Source organism: Spathaspora passalidarum (genome assembly GCF_000223485.1).
Source record: "Spathaspora passalidarum NRRL Y-27907 unplaced genomic scaffold SPAPAscaffold_5, whole genome shotgun sequence".
In the NCBI taxonomy this organism is placed as follows: domain Eukaryota; kingdom Fungi; phylum Ascomycota; class Pichiomycetes; order Serinales; family Debaryomycetaceae; genus Spathaspora; species Spathaspora passalidarum.
This window is the reverse complement of record NW_006767429.1, coordinates 1,067,228-1,083,872: the sequence shown is the minus strand read 5'-3', so window position 1 is coordinate 1,083,872 and position 16,645 is coordinate 1,067,228. Positions and strand designations below refer to the sequence as shown.

General features: G+C 36.5%; 8 protein-coding genes across 8 annotated transcripts; 3 read left to right on the top strand and 5 right to left on the bottom strand. All coding sequences in view use genetic code 12, as the record gives it.

Annotated features, from left to right (window-relative positions):
* Positions 1–737: 737 nt before the first annotated feature.
* Positions 738–5,075, bottom strand: POL1 (DNA-directed DNA polymerase alpha catalytic subunit; the record flags this gene model as incomplete). Its single annotated transcript, XM_007376350.1, has 1 exon — positions 738–5,075. One exon carries the CDS (start codon positions 5,073–5,075, stop codon positions 738–740), a length of 4,338 nt encoding a protein of 1,445 aa, XP_007376412.1.
* Positions 5,076–5,301: 226 nt separating this feature from the next.
* On the bottom strand, positions 5,302–6,180 carry SPAPADRAFT_155078 (uncharacterized protein; the record flags this gene model as incomplete). Its single annotated transcript, XM_007376349.1, has 1 exon — positions 5,302–6,180. One exon carries the CDS (start codon positions 6,178–6,180, stop codon positions 5,302–5,304), a length of 879 nt encoding a protein of 292 aa, XP_007376411.1.
* Positions 6,181–6,731: 551 nt separating this feature from the next.
* Positions 6,732–7,613, top strand: VAM3 (SNAP receptor; the record flags this gene model as incomplete). The annotated part of the gene is made up of 1 exon (XM_007376348.1): positions 6,732–7,613. The coding sequence occupies one exon, from the start codon at positions 6,732–6,734 to the stop codon at positions 7,611–7,613; it is 882 nt and encodes a 293-aa protein (XP_007376410.1).
* Positions 7,614–7,639: 26 nt separating this feature from the next.
* On the bottom strand, positions 7,640–8,405 carry SPAPADRAFT_62242 (uncharacterized protein; the record flags this gene model as incomplete). The annotated part of the gene is made up of 2 exons (XM_007376347.1): positions 7,640–8,094; positions 8,145–8,405. 2 exons carry the CDS (start codon positions 8,155–8,157, stop codon positions 7,709–7,711), a joined length of 399 nt encoding a protein of 132 aa, XP_007376409.1.
* Positions 8,406–8,616: 211 nt separating this feature from the next.
* SPAPADRAFT_155063 (uncharacterized protein) lies at positions 8,617–15,827 on the bottom strand (the record flags this gene model as incomplete). The annotated part of the gene is made up of 1 exon (XM_007376344.1): positions 8,617–15,827. The coding sequence occupies one exon, from the start codon at positions 15,758–15,760 to the stop codon at positions 12,512–12,514; it is 3,249 nt and encodes a 1,082-aa protein (XP_007376406.1).
* Positions 8,625–10,076, top strand: ATF1 (Atf1p; the record flags this gene model as incomplete). The annotated part of the gene is made up of 1 exon (XM_007376346.1): positions 8,625–10,076. One exon carries the CDS (start codon positions 8,625–8,627, stop codon positions 10,074–10,076), a length of 1,452 nt encoding a protein of 483 aa, XP_007376408.1.
* Positions 10,766–13,689, top strand: SPAPADRAFT_62240 (uncharacterized protein; the record flags this gene model as incomplete). The annotated part of the gene is made up of 1 exon (XM_007376345.1): positions 10,766–13,689. One exon carries the CDS (start codon positions 10,781–10,783, stop codon positions 12,485–12,487), a length of 1,707 nt encoding a protein of 568 aa, XP_007376407.1.
* A 203-nt stretch (positions 15,828–16,030) lies between the features above and the next one.
* SPAPADRAFT_62238 (RNA binding protein) lies at positions 16,031–16,541 on the bottom strand (the record flags this gene model as incomplete). The annotated part of the gene is made up of 1 exon (XM_007376343.1): positions 16,031–16,541. The coding sequence occupies one exon, from the start codon at positions 16,473–16,475 to the stop codon at positions 16,095–16,097; it is 381 nt and encodes a 126-aa protein (XP_007376405.1).
* Between the last annotated feature and the right edge of the window lie 104 nt (positions 16,542–16,645).

The following is a 16,645-nucleotide window of genomic DNA, read 5'->3' as shown; positions in this document are numbered from 1 at the left end:
ATCACCATACCTGGCATTCGTTTGTTCATGAGGTTGGCAGGTATTTGTTGAGGTTGTGCTTGTGGAGGAACACCCATTCCTTGCGGTGACATTTGAACTTGCTGAGCTTGTCTATACATCTGCGCTTGATTGGGTTGCTGGGGAACTTGTTGTGGTTGTTGCTGTTGTTGTCCTGGAGCCATCCCCATACGTTGAGACATTTGTTGTTGTTGTTGCTGTTGTTGCTGCTGTTGTTGTTGGTTTATCAACATTTGTTGTTTCAACATCTGTTCTCTGGTCATTTGTTGAGGTGGAACTTGTTGAGGTACTTGTCCGAGTTGTCCTCTCTGCTGTTGTTGTAATGCAAGCATTGCTTGTTGTCTTTGTACATATTGTCTCATTATGTCAGCAAATTGTGGATGGTTCTTGAATTGTTCTAGTTGTTGTGGTGTGAGCCGTGAGAGCATCTGTGCATTAATTCCACCTGGCATTCCACCACGACCCTGTTGTGGTTGTTGTGGGTTATTCATCGGTGGCTGGTTTGATCCACCTGGTTGCTGATTGTAATTCATTTGGGGGGGGGGGGTGGGTGTGGTCTTAATCCTGCTGTTTGTTTGTTGTCTGTTTTTTTTCCAGTTTGTATCGTTTGCTGGTTAAGGCTTTTTTTAAAAATGAAGATTTTGGTAGACACACGAAAATTCAATTACTGCAAAATAATTTTGCTCTATTCTATTTATATTTAATTATACAATAACAAACTATCGAGCCATAAACTCAAAGATTGATCCCATGTTAACATATCTACGACCACATTCAGCTAAATATTTCTGAACCACAGCTTGACAATAACCAAACATCTCACTATTTTGTTCCGCCAAAGCATTCACTTGTCCCTGCGCCAATGGAGCTTGTTTCTTCTCGCCATTATCATTATCTTCTTCTTCTTCTTCAATAGGCCTTAATTGATTCTTCTTTGCCTTGTCAATATTGAAAATAGAATCAAAATACAACAATTGATTATACAATGCCTTATCACTGTATCTATATCTCATAACACCTTTACAATCCATGGCTTTACCACTACTACCGATACATCTTCTTCCATATACCGATATTTGTCTCGTCATGATACCACATGCAGGATCATCACAAATCAACCAACCGCTATAGTAAAGAGCAATGTGGTGTCTTATAGCCTGTTCCAATTGCGCTGTGAGTTTCAACACTGAGAAAGTGTGGTCACATTTAAGACATGTAACACCATTGAAGCTGACCTTATAGTCCTTGGAAGCAACAATACCACCAAAACGGAATGAGTGTCCACATTTACACTTGAGAACCAAGTAACTACTTTGTCTGAAACGTTCGCTGTCGGAAATATTGGATTCTAAAGGCGCAATTTCTCCATTTGGACCATCGCTGTTTCTTACTCGAAGAATATATTTCTTGGTGTCAATGCCTAAACTGGTGGCAACCCTCATCATATCCACCCCTTCAATTCTCTCCAATAATCTTTCAACTGGAGCGAAGATTTGTTTTTCCAAGTAGTACATTGCATCAGGCTTGTATTTGTCCTTGTTGGTGATCACTTCTTGGATAGATCTTGCACGTTCACTTGCAGTAGACTTATCACTGTCATCTGCAGGAGAAGTGATAACATAAGTCACCACATTACCTGCTTTAATAACTTTACCTTGCTTTCTTAATCTTAATGCTACTTGAACTTGAGGCATGGATTTCCCATTAGGGTAATTGGCTGGATCTTTGGAAAGTCTAGTGTTGATCTTGAATTTATCCATGAGTATCTCATTAGATATGATCTTATTCTTTTGATCTTCCAAATAATCGTAGATTTCAGAAAGTGCTTGTTCAGGATCCATATTAGAAAGAATCTTCATCAATACAAAAGTAGAAATATCCTTGGAAAGTTGACAATACTCACGACGTCTCATATCTAACCCTTTAACTTCAAGAGAGGTACTTTCAACGCCATTTTTAATAGAAACATTCATGGCGGCATACTTCTTCTTGGCATGCAACAACAATCGCTTGAACACATTATCAATATCAATTTCCAATAATCTGTATCTTTCATTAACTTGAATCTTGAATTCTTCACCAACTTTAAGAGCATGTTGGAAATTATCAGCACCAGTGTCAATCATGACCGAATCGGTATCACCATAAACAACTCTTAATCCTGAAGACTCGGCCAATTGTCTGGTATCCATCAAGATTTCTCTACCTTTATTAGTAACCAACATAGCCAATGGCTTAGCATAGAACCTGGAATTTACATAACCTAAACAACCATACATGGAGTTAGCAGTCAATTTCAAAGCTTGTTGTTTAATATCATATTGAGCTCTTTGGAAAGGAGTATTCTTTGGGTCCTTCAACAATTTCTTGACTTCACGACGACGAGACACTAAAGTGTTAAGTAATCTTGGTAAGACACCAGGTTCAGATTCACGTTCAGGAAGTACTGGCAAATCACGATCTTCGTCATGGGATACATTAAACCTGTCTCTGTCCACGGTAGTGAAACAAATATTGAATTCTTGGATAATACTAGGATACAAGGAGTTGAAATCCATAACCAAAATATAGTTCTTGTGCAATCCCTTTTCTGGTTCAAACACTAACCCACCTTGATACTTTGGCTTCTTGTTGGAAGTAGCTGTTGTTGCATCATCATCAATATTCTCCAATCTGGCTTCTTGGTTGTATGAAGTGTTCTTGTGGGTTTGATCTTGTTTGTCAGGAACGATATAATTATTTCTCTTGAATTCATGAACCAAAATATACTCGTTTCTACCAGCTCTTGTACCACTCAAGGTATGGCTCCATGCATTACCAGCAATATTCGTCAATTGCTTAGACAAGGATAAGATTTGAATAGCAAAAGCGATTTCTGCCGTGACCTTCACATTGAATTCATTTTCCTTCAATGCCATCAACAACATATGGGAATCTTCACTATAACCTGGTTGCATAAAGTTAATTTCTAAGGGAGCGTGCGTCTTTCCCAATACAACTTGGAACATTTCATGCAAATCCCAAGATTGACATTTCATAGTCAACGACTGACCCATTTCATTGGCAATATCACAAAGCAATCTCCCGGCGAAAATCTCTCTGATTAACAAATTGTTTGAAAATCCTGACCCTGACTTATTGATACTATGTGGCCATCTCTTTCTGTTTCTTCTTCCGAATGCCGACCAGGTTGTAACATTGTGGGCATGCATTCTGTGTACTAACACATCAAGGGAGATATTTTCTAAACGATGACCGATAAACACGTCTGGATCGTGACTTTTAACCATGGCTGCAAGACAATTAAGAAGAACTTTTTCATTGGGACATATTCTTAATTTTAAGCCTGTCTTGTTGGCAAGTTGTTGTAAACCGACAGGAACCAAACTTGATTGAACTGGACGGACCAATGTAATTATATCATTTGGTTGTAAATTTTCATCAATTGGTGCATCTTGAGGAACTTCATAATAAGTTGCTAATGAAACACTGACGATTTCTTGTTTGTTTTCTTTGGGATTCATCATAGTTTGCACTGAAATCGAAGTAATGGTCAAATTAGGTGGCTGTGGAGTATTAACACCAGATATCACGGAAATCTGGGATGGTGAATCAACTGCAACTTCAACTTGACAATGAGACGTGTTTTGAATAGAATGGAAATCACCACCTTCAATAGTCAACCAACATGGACCCATAACGTTACGCTGAGTAACAAATGCCTCGAAGATGTTTTGATTGGTTCCAAAGACATGATTGAATGTTTCACCTTCAATGTTTGCTGGCATGATCATATGCTGATTCTTGGGAGTTTTAAATGGAAGCAAGACTTTCAAATATTCTGTTTCCTTGGGAATTTCAGCTAATTCAAAAGCATACTTCATAGTTTCAGGCTTTGCTTTCAATTCTTGTAAATTATATTGTTCTAATAAGATTGGAGTCAATTCATCAAGAACGTCAAGGGGACCAACTGGTTCGTCTTCGTTTTCTTCACCGTTTTCCATTCTGTATTTACGTGGTAAAAAGTATAATTCACGACAAAGCCCGTTTACTTGAACCACACCTGAAGCTAACTTGCCATCCTTTGTTAAGATCTTCCCGAATAAGAGCAAGGTATTGTCAACTTCACAATAATCCAACCAGAACATCTTGAATGAATCGGTGGATTCAGTGTCCATGATTATAGATTCATCTAATTTGTCAGTATGGTTTGCAAACAATGTAGTTGGGGACGAAGTGAATTCATCGGCTTTGACAGAAGATACGGTCTTGATGGTATGTTTGTGTGTAGCTGAAGCCCTTGGACGCTTACTATAAACCACATCATCTTCCGAATCATCGTCATCATCCTCCATGGTTATATCTTCCAGTTTAACTTCTTCCAAGATTGGTTTCGTTATAGTTTCTGGGGTTTCCAGTTTTACCATCTTAATTGGAGAAGATGGTTGTTGCTCTGGCTCTGGTTCTGGCTCATCTACAGTATAATCTGACGAAGCATTGAATTCTTCTACAATCTGACGTTTTCTTCTTGATCCAGTAGTTGAGAAATCAAATGGCGATGCAGTGGATTTTACCTTTGGTGAACCTTTCTTGATAGTCAGAAATGGAGTAGTAAACTTTTTCTTCTTACTGGTAACTTCCTGAAAATCGTCAAGAATATCATCGATATTGGTGTCTATCTTTGTGGTAGCATTTACTCTGGTGGTTGGCTTAAAATAGTTGTTGATCTGGGCCAGTTTCGAAACTTTGACAACTTTCTGTTTCTTTCTCTTCTTGGTTGGTCCTTGATCTTCTTCGTCGGAGTAATAGTTTGGTCTGGAAGCATCATCCCATTCATCAGCACCATTGTCAACATACCCTTCACCACCATCATCAACAACAAAATCATCATTCATGAGTTGGTCACGTTTGTGTTGACGATAAGTTTCTTCATCAACTTCATCGTAAATTGCTCCATCATGGTCATCATCATCGGAATAAGTTGTTATTGTTCTTCCTGTTTTCCTTGCCTCCCTTAGCTCCTTGAGCTTCTGGAGTTTAGCAGCTCTTGACAGCATTAAATGGTTGTAACTCCTAAGAAAGAGAGTTGTGTTGTAAAAATTCAAGTTTTTTGTTTTTTGACTACGAGTGTTGGCAACATACGCGTGTACTCAAAAAAACGCGTACAAAAATAAAAAAAAAAAATAAAATATTTGGGTGCGAATTTTTGCACCAACCATAGAGAAGAGTAATGTAGTAACAGCATAACATTCAAGTATATATATATATAGTGTAGATATAAAATCAAGCATCGTCAAATAAATTTTTAGGAATAATACCCTTGGCAATTCTATCAGCAATGATTTGGCCAAATTGACTCAAAACATCAGGATTACCAAGAATATCACGCAACAAGTTCCAAATCAAATTGGATTGCTTCAAAGCATTGAGCAAAGAAGTCAAGGAAAGCGCATTTGATCTTAAAATCAGTAACAAGAAATGAGCATTTGGAGCAGCCAATTCTGGAGTGGTCAACAAATGTTGAACGACACTAAGCGCCAATCCCGATTCACGAAGTGCAGTAAATAAGCTATTCATCACTTCACTTTCACGCTTACTCAATTCAGCGAACGCTTGTTCAGGAGATTCGGTGCTTACAGCTTCTGCAAACGCATCACGCTTGGAAAAAATGTCAATCCCACTTTGCTTCAATAATTCACGGCCAATTCTCAATAACCCAGGTAAAATGTCTGGATCAGACAAACTCAACATCAAGACATCTATAATTAATCCCGATTGTTCAAGAGCAATCAACAAGTCAGTGAGATTAATCAATCCAGACTCAATCACCCAAATCGTTGCATCAATAGTGATATCCAACAATTCTGGTCTTAACAAGACATAATCAATAACAATGAGGGCCAATCCGGAATTATTAAGACCCGATAAAATTGATTGCAAAATAGGAACATCTGCTCTGGTGACAAGTTGATTCAATGGAACATCTAATTGGCCATCTCGTTTGACAAGAGCAAACTCTGAATTGAATTGCTCGAATGACGAGACAAGAGCTTTAATTTCAGCAGTGTTTGTTGCGGAGATGGCATTGATTTCAACTGGAGATCCTGAAGAGACGGTACAGTAAGCTAAGACAAGCAAAGCTGAGAACTTGGTTAATTGCATGGTTTGATGGTGTAGAGTGTTGACATTGATTACATTTCGAGAATTTTTGGTTGAATTTATACCAAAATCACTTAAAGTGTATGGTCTTTTCTCTTTTTCTTGGAGATTCCATGCTTAAGCCTTTCTACTTGCAGCTTCCATAGAATAAACCTATATTCCTGTTAATTAAGGAAGGGTTCAAAGGTAGTTACTGTATATTATTCTTGTCTAGTGATTTGTGTTTTTCATGTAGAGAAGGTTTACCGAAATCGGTGCAAAATCCTGTAAAGTGAAACTATAAGAAATCTCAACATTTATGCTACCGATTAGAGATTCCAAATATCAAATATAGATACACTTTCTAATTCTGCCTCTTTTTACTAATATTCCTTAATCATTCCATATATCTATGACCCAGCCTACTCTAGATAGAACACCATTTACAGTACTGTATACAAAGCTCACCTAATTGGGAACAGCAAGTAAAAAAAAAAAAAAAATAATCAAATGATAGCGCTACACAATTAATCACCTAATTATTTCCTACCATCCACACAAACCCTCCATTCAACATGTCGTTTGCTAATTTCGACTTTGAATCTCAGAGGCCGTTACTGAAGAGAAGTTCAACAGAAGAAAGTATAGATCCGGCAGCCAATGAATTAGACGTTATAATCGAAAAGACATCCGAGCAGTTACAACTGTTTGGTCATTTGGTATCTCAATTTGATAACCAACGCAAACAAATTGGGAGTAAACGTGATTGCACTCAGTTACGGGCTAATATAGATTCATCAGTGGAAACCATTGGCGAAATGAATAAAGCTATTCTGAGTTTAATTCTGGACTTGTCTCAACTTATCAATAAAAGCCTGACAGATAAACACAAGCATCATGATGACGATGAGGAAGTTGGCAGTAGCATATATGTTACCAATCGACAAATTGTAATCAAAGAAAGATTAGTTACCGAATTTAATGAATTAGAATCACAATTTAGAAAATCAGTTAGATTGTATAATGAAAAGAGGAGAGTTACACCGGTGAGAGAAGAAGTATTACAGGACAAAACCGACGAAAGAACACCTTTAATCCAAGCAGACAGACAAGAACAGCAACAACAACAGCTTGAGCAAGAACTTATCGAGGAAACAGAACTTCAATATCATTTGCTACTTACTGAGGAAAGAAACCGAGAAATTGAACAGGTAAGCGAAGGAATCCAAGAAGTCAACGCCATATTTAAAGATTTACATCAGTTAGTATCACAACAAGGAGAACAGTTAAGCACTATCGAAGATAATGTTTTACAGTTACACGGAAACACCCAACAAGCGGAACGAGAACTTCATAAAGCTCATGAATACCAAAAACAAAAGGGCAAATGGTCCTGCATTTTGCTTGTGGCTCTTTGCATTGTAGTTTTGGTCATAGTGCTTGCTGTTATAAGTTAGAATTCTACAATTTAGACGTTTTTCTTAATGAATAATAATGATATATACTATCTGTAAACCGTAACTAAACCAAAAAAATACCCAAGCCAAGTACCCTAATCCAAACTATCATTTTCAAGACGATCATCGTCTTCTATTTCAGAAAACTCAGACATTTCAGAAAACTCAGAAAAATCACTAGTTTCAGGAGTGGAGATTTCATCATAATCGCTCTCATTGGTTAATCTTGAACCGGTACTTCTTCCCTTGGTCTCATGCTTTTCATCTTCTTCATCTCTGGAAAACAGAAAATCTTCATAAGCATCAGCAAAATGCATTTCATTCATCTGTTTCGCTTCATTCAACTTATTTCGACAAAATTCAGCACCTTGCTCAAATAAATGTTCGGCAGTTTCTAAAATGGCTTCTTTATTATGAATAACCGCAACCGATGCTCCAACTACAGCACCCACTGTAAGGGCAATCTTGACTGAAAGGGGAACTAAGTACGGTTAGTAAATAGCTTATACCAGATTCAAGTAAGACACATACTCATAAACACCATTTTGAACGTTCAGTTGTAAATATATTACGTAAAGTTTTAGATAACGGTTGGATCATTTAAAAAAAACATAGCCCTGTTTGTACTGACCCACTCATTTTGTTTTCTCTGGGGGTGGCAACATTTATTTGTGATGCTACCATATGGATAAGTTGTCTGTGTGTTTTCTTGATCCATGTGATTTAATGCAAAATCCCAACATCGATTTGATTCATGGATTTGGTAGACTGAGTCATGAGGTATGTTGCAATGTTTAGTCAAAGCCCGAGTCAAGTTGTTACGCACTCTAAACTAAATATATCTTTAAATTTCACCTTTGTGAATATTTTCCACCATTGTTCTCTATGTGGCTTTTGGACGGGTACGCCTTACCGAAGAACGTTGAGTTTTTCTGACTCAGAATCGGCATGGTCTATATAAGCAGGTGAAATTCACCTGATATTCGTAACAACATCTTGTCTTATTCATTAATGACAAACAAAGACATTTTAGTAACCCGTCCTTTAAGCTTTTCGGAGAATTTCTTTCGGTCCCGAACTGCTTCTGGATTGTACCGTAATTTTCAATTAACTGCAACTTATAACCAAAACCTTAGACTGGATTTACGGTTATTATTTGCAGCCATTAGAAAGACCGTCATTGATTATCATTTATTGATTACCAATGTACAATATAGGTCAGTTGAGTATGTGTATGAGCCGCTTAAGAGATTAACCTTAGGTAATATTTTGTCGTTTACCGATCTGAAGTACTTGCAGAATGGGGTCATTAATGAACAATTCATGAAGGAGATCAACGAAATTAGGTTCAAATTGTACTGTCAAGATCCCTTGTTCAAGTTAATACTCGTGGGTGATTTTGACTTATGTGCCGTTTTTGAACACACAATTGCTGATGGGTTGGTTGGGAACTATATTCATGAAATACTACTTGAAAATCTAGCTTATTGTCAAGAAGCTGGCGAGCAATATGATTCACTTTATGGCTCAGTTCCTGCTGATGTCACTTTTGATACTGTACTTTTTGAGTACAAAAATGATTTAAAATATTTAAATCATTCCTTACCTCCACCAGTTGATATATTTCTCGAAGATATTGATTTGGACTATAGTTACGGTGATCCGAATTTCCACGATAAGGTAACACCACCTGGTTTAAAGAAATGGAAGGGAAGATCTAATGCATCAGTGGACTACACCTTAGCATTTAAATTAATCAACTTTACACCAACAGAAACCAAGCATATACTTGCTCGATGTAAACAGGAAGGTGTTTCTATTACTTCATACATTCAAGTGATTGAAGCGCTCACCTTACAACCAATTTACGGAGATACCGAGTATACCACACATAAAGTAGCCATGACTTTACGTCGTCATTATCGTGATCTTGGGGAAGCAACAGCTCCATACAACAAAATCTTGGCTGATAAAAACTACAAGATTTTAGGAACACCAGCCCACATGGGGTTCAGTAACAACCATCCACCAATAACCGAGTTTTCATGGGATTTAGCTCGTTCCATCAACGCAAATATCATCTCTGGTACCAAGAACACACGAGCTTTGAACCAAATGAAGCCATTTAAGGATATAGCAGATTTGAAATCTGACAACATTGAGTTCTTTACTCTGCAACTAAACAAACCAAAAGCTGATGCAATCAAGATTTCCAATCTAGGATTCATCAACTTACCAGTATATCCTACGAAAACAACCGAATGGAAGATCACTAATATGATTTTCTCTCAAGATTTGGCACCATTTGCAGCTGAATTTATGTTGAGTGTTGTTAGTACACCTATTGGTGGAATGAACTTTGTATTGAGCTATTGTGATAATTCTTTTGATGATTGTCCATATGATAATTTTGACGGTTTAGTACAAGACTTACGTAACAACATGGTTAAATATTGTAAATAGTTAATTTAATTTGCAACACATTAACTTTCTTATCAGATCTAAAGGGGAACTACCACCCTAGTGAGCAAAAAAAAAAAAAATATAAATACTGCCACGTTTTGGCAACACTTTTTATTCTTTAGTCAATTATGACAACATACCAACAACTCAGTCAGGAGTCACAGTTGTCATCCGAAACTGGAGGTAACGTAAGATCACGTATAACAGGAGAATGGTTGAATCAAGAAAACGTCCGTCAAGTTCAGCGGTTCCATCAATTTCGTACCATTGATTGGGTTGAAGATGAATTGGACGAACAAAAACAACGAATAGCCAAGAATAAACATATCACAAACAGATCCAACAGTTTGAAAGATAGAGTGTTTGCCCAGATTCTTAATTGGCTTGTTTTAGGGATCATGGGGGTCACAATTGGTATTATTGCCAGTGCAATTAATGTGATAACCTCTTTCTTAGCAAACATCAAAACTGGACATTGTCAAGGGAATTTCTACCTAAGTCGAGCATTCTGTTGTTGGGGTCAAGACGAAGATAAATGTACCGATTGGGTTAAATGGAGTGATTATGAGTTTATGAATTACGTTGTATTTTTATTGTTATCGATATTGTTTGCATTGACTTCTGCCACACTAGTCAAATTTTATGCTCCTACAGCAGCAGGATCAGGGATCTCGGAAATTAAATGTATTATTTCGGGATTTGTAATGGATGGCTTTTTGGGTTGGAAAACGCTCATCATTAAAAGTTTAGGATTGCCCTTAGCTATTGGATCAGGATTAAGTTTAGGTAAAGAGGGGCCTAGTGTACATTATGCCGTGTGTGTTGGTAACTCCATTGCCAAACTGATTCAAAAGTACAAGAAATCTGCATCAAAGGGGAGAGAATTCTTGACTGCAACTTCCGCAGCCGGGGTTGCAGTGGCGTTTGGTTCTCCCATGGGTGGTGTATTATTCTCGATTGAAGAAATGACTTCGATGTTTCAATTAACCACCATTGTTAAATCATACTTCTGTGCCATGATTGCAGTTACCACTTTAGCTATGATTAATCCATTTAGAACAGGTCAATTAGTCTTGTTTGAAGTCACTTATGATACCAATTGGCATTATTTTGAAATTCCAGTATATATCATTCTTGGGACATTTGGTGGATTCTATGGGATTATTGTGTCGAGATTCAATATTCAAATGGCAGCATTCAGAAAGAAATATCTAGGAAATTTTGCCGTACGTGAAGTATTCACCCTTGCATTACTCACAGCTAGTTTTGCGTACTTCAATGAATTTCTTCTTTTGGAAATGACAGAATCAATGCAAGTTTTATTCCATGAATGCGAAGAAACTTTCCATCATCCATTATGTGATCCCAAATCAAACAAGACTTCCTTATTGCTTACACTTTTATTCGCCACCATTGCTCGTATGGGACTAGTTATTATAACGTATGGATGTCGAGTACCTGCTGGTATTTTCGTTCCTTCAATGGCTGTGGGAGCAACATTTGGCCGTGCATTAGGTATAATTGTCGATATGATCTATCAAAAGCACAAGGATTCGTTTTATTTCTCAACTTGTGCTGATGGTGGAAGATGTATTATCCCAGGGACTTACGCATTTTTGGGTGCCGCCGCTGGATTGAGCGGGATCACTGATTTGACCGTAACTGTGGTTATCATCATGTTTGAATTAACTGGAGCATTAAGATATATCGTACCTACAATGATTGTAGTTGCAATTACCAAAAGTGTCAATGATAAATGGGGTAAAGGTGGGATTGCCGATCAGATGATCAATGTCAATGGGTTACCCTTAATTGATGCCAAGGAAGAGTTCTCATTTGGTACAACCGTAGAAGCAGCAATGTCTCCCGTTATAGTTGCATTCAGTACGGCTGAGCCAATACCATTATCTCAATTGAAACATATTTTGGAAAATACCAGTTATGATGGATTTCCAATCATTCATTCTGGAAATAATCCAAAAATATTTGGATATGTGTCTCGATACGAAATTGAATATATTTTGAATAATTATGATGGAGTTGATGAAAGTATGTTGTGCAGTTGGGATGCTCCTGGAGTAGATAGAATCGATTTCAGTCCTGTGGTGCATAAATCTCCAATATCCATAACCATATCCACCTCGTTGGAATCAGTAGTCGACATTTTCGTTAAACTCGGGCCAAAATATATCCTTGTTGAGAAGGATGATTTATTAGTGGGAATTATCACACGAAAAGATATACTTAGATATGAGTACACTGTTCACGGACAGGATCAAAAGGACGCAAGAGAACAGCATAGAATAGAAACTTTCAATGCTACAATATGGGAATTCATGACCCACCTTGGTCTTTCGGCAAGGAAAAATTTAGGGAAATTGTTATATAATGATGCAGGGCGATATTTATAGACTTTGTATATACAAGCAACACACTTATTGATCTTTCCATTTTCCGTATTCCTTATAGTCATTGTACAATGTTTTGTAAAATGATTTACCCGGATTGTCCAATGATGCATTGACCAAAGTTAATTCAGATTGTGAAAGAACGTCAAAGATACTGTAGATACCAGTTACTAACTCATCATTGACTTGTTTTGTGAAATGGAATTTCAAGTTGAAGTAGATGTAGTTTACCATCAATACTGGTAAGTGTTTTCTAAGTGCACGCTTAAATAAGTTGGCAGTGGTGGTTAACTTTGTAGAGTCAGCCACGGTTGCTCTTTGAGTAGGTTCACAAAGATTACCTAACAATCTGGAATACGAAGCAGCAGCATCTCTACTACTTGCAATTGGCGAGTCTTGACAGAATGGTCGAAGTAATTCGGTGGCTATGTGAAGGAGTATATGATGTCTGGTGGATAATTTAAATCTATGGTAAAGTAAGATATGTGAAGTAACTTGGGTAGTCAATATGTAGATGTCAGGACCAGTAGCTGAATGTGCCAAGTATGCAATTATGACTAATGTCTTTTCAAGTAAGTATTGGTTGAAAATCCAAGCATGGTCAACAAGTGCAGTTCTCAAAGTTTCCAAAACCAAAGGGATAGAATTATTCTTCTGTTTTATAGCTTGAATGAACAATGTCATACACTTGGCAATTGATACACTTGAATAATTCTCTTTGTCTATGTTAGAAAAGAAATGACAAGCAATAATTACATAGCTTTCATTCACCTCATCAAGCGAATTGACAAAGTAGTCCAATACTTCCGAATACACTTCTTTGTCACTGGACAATCTATTGAAGAACAATTCCATATCAAGATTACCAACTCCCTCAGAATGTAAAGCAGTAAATAAACTTAACACATAGATTGCATGGTTCAAATCAATTGAAATAGTATGACAAATTAACTTGAAAAGGATAGATTTCATTTCATTTGTTTTAACGTCAGCTGCGACTTTCTGTAATTTGGGGAAGATTTTGGAGTAGTCCACTTCATCAGAGACTGTGATTAATGCACGTAGGTTCCAGTTGACAGTCGCTTCATCATCCAGTTTATCCAAGTTTGAAAGACAGGTTTCAATGAACACTTGTTTAAAGTTATTAAATTGGGATTCGAGTTCTTCAGGAACTTTGGCGGAAAGAATTATTAAACATAGTTCAGATTCTCCAGAAATCGCAGTTTTGGCTTTCTTCAAATATTTAGTCATCAACTTAATAGCATTAATAACATAATCTTCATTATCCTTAATTTGTTGAATATGGTTTGACCAAATTATACGAGCAATTGCAAATGAAGTAGTTGATCTAGATTCAACCAATTTTATAAGATTCTCGAACTTAAGTTCAAGTTCAGATTGATATGATGGTTGTGAAAGTAAGTACTTGATAAAGTCAAGTGTGCTTTCATTTCGCTTTATGTATAAATGAAACAATTGATTCATAAGATCCTTCTTTGTGGTTCTTGATATACAGTGAATTGGAATAGAATCTAAATAGCTCATATTTCCTTGTAAATCCTTCATGATCAACTTAAACAAAGCTGATGTTAATTTCCTTTGTTCAAAAAATGTTTGATTTAATTCAGATACCTTCACCTTTGTGAATAACAATTCAAGAAGCTTGACAAGAAATTGCTGGTCAAAGAAGTTATTCAAAATCACAAGCCATCTCTTGAGTACTGTGGTTGCCAAATCAGAATTACTCTTTAAAAACTTCAAAAATGCCTTTTGGTCGTCTTCACCAATAGCCTGAACAACACCCAACTCCAAAAATCTAAATAAAGTAAAGAAGTAATACTTTTCATTAACTGTTTTCATGATTTTATTAGACACCTTGTACTCCTTTCCATACAAACAAAGTAAATTGAATCTAACATGCCAGAAATCAGATGAATTAAAGAATTGTGAGTTTTCAATGAACTTTTCTTTCACCGATTCTATCATTTGAAAAGTGCAGGTAATTAAACCTGTGGTTAAAGCTGTAAATACAGATTCTTGATATTGTTTGTCTAACTTAAAACCCTGTTCAATAACGTAAAGAAGTTGTTTGCTGGTGAATGTACTAATGGTTGTTGAAACAAAATTAACAAACTCGTTTGATTTCCAAACCTTGTCAGATTCAATAGCTTGCGGCCAAACCACAGTTATGAATTCGATCAATTCTCTGTTATTCACATAAGCAGTCACAATAGCTTTACCGACTTCAAATATTTCAATATTCATCTTAGAAGAATAACCTTCAAGCACAAATGAAGACTTTTCCACAGCAAGGTCATTATCTAGTGTAAACAAATATTTAACCATATTCCAATTAATATCTCTGAACATTTTGCCGTCCACTTCATTGCCATATACCGATAAAGCAAATTCGTGAGTTAATGTTTTTTGAGAACTTGCCAATTCTGACAACAATGATTCTGAAAGGGTGCTATACTTTTTATTTGAGGTTATAATTGTGTAAATTTGTTGGCAAATATCCATATGTTTTGATGCTAATTGTTCAACCACTAGTTTGTAAAGTAATGCAATAGAAGGAATATCCGTATCCTTCTTTAATAATATCTCTATGTTTGAATTTAAATATTCAATAAGGTCCTCATTGAACATTTCTTGTTTGAGAATATCTTGAAAAATATCGGATGCATTTGGGGTTGTTAAATATGACAAAATCGAAGGAACACAATCTTGGAAGAATTTAGAATAAGTCTTTTTGGAAATTTCACGAGTTGATTTTAATGATATACGATTGTAAATGTCTCTAATGAGGTCATTCCAGTTCAAAAGTAGTTCACTAGACTTCTCAGGTGCAGCTTGCACAAAGCTTTTTAATAACATATAAGTCGAGTTCTCGTCAATTTCAACATATGCCTCGCGATAGATCAACTCAAGACCAGCTAATGCAGACTGGATAGCTTTTTCATTTCCCTTGTCAAGAATATTACAGACAGCTTCAATAATACGAAATTTTTGAATGAGTTGATTCCTTTGTTCTTTACATCTGTACCATACTTTAGTCAATAACTCCCAAACACAAGGTTCATACTTCCAATTGTTAAATTGAGAACGATCATTCAATCTATCTACTAACAAAGTAAGAATGAATATTTCTTTTTGAGGTAAGTATATGTCTAGCTTGCCGTCCAAGATCTTGTTGGCTGTTTCAATTATTTGAACAACACTCTCTTTGGATCGTAAGAACTTTGTTGCCTTCTCAGCTGATAGTATCTCAGACATGTCTTTCAACTGTGGTGGGTCTTAAGATGTGTGGTTGTGGTGCCCTGAATCCTGGTTGTAAAAATTTGGTTGTAAAAATCTTAGTGTTTATTTACAACAAAAAAATTTGGCACCATGTAAATCAGGCATCGCACTCATCGCGAAGTTTAAACTTATACCATTACAGTGATTTGAGCTACACACAAGTCAGACAGAAACCAGAAGAGATATGTACAATATTTAAGTAGAATTACAGATCTTTAAACACTTACAAGCAATATATATATATATATATATAGTATGTTTTTTATTTATTATTTATACAAAATGTAATACAGTGGATGGCCCCAACTGCTTAGATCAATAATGTTTCAATCTTGTCCTTGATGGCGTAGATTTGGTTCTTGATAGCAGAAGCATCGTTAGAAGTAACAGAAGCAGCAATGACTGGTCTAGAAACACCACAAGCTCTACCTAAAGCAGCCTTACTTGGAACGAAGACGTATGGAACGTTCTTATCTTCACACAATAATGGCAAGTGCAACAAAATTTCAATTGGTTCAGTGTCAGCAGCCATGATAATGAACTCAGAAATACCTCTGTTTAAAGTCTTGGTGGCTTCGTTGGCACCCTTCTTCAATTGTCTCAAGTTTTGAGATTGTTGAACAACATCCAAGATTTGTTGGGTTAATGCAGAATCAGCTAATGGGAAAGCCTTTGGGTTTGGAGCGGACATTATGAGTTTACTTTGTATAATTGGATTGCGGTTCCTTGCTGTGTTAGCTCGCCAGTAAGTTGTAATGAAGAGAAGAGAAGAGGTATCAAGACAGACAAGATGAGCTAAATTTTTTTTTCGGGTTGGTAAAGTCAGCTATTGTTAGTGCGGATATTTACTACTGTGTAGGT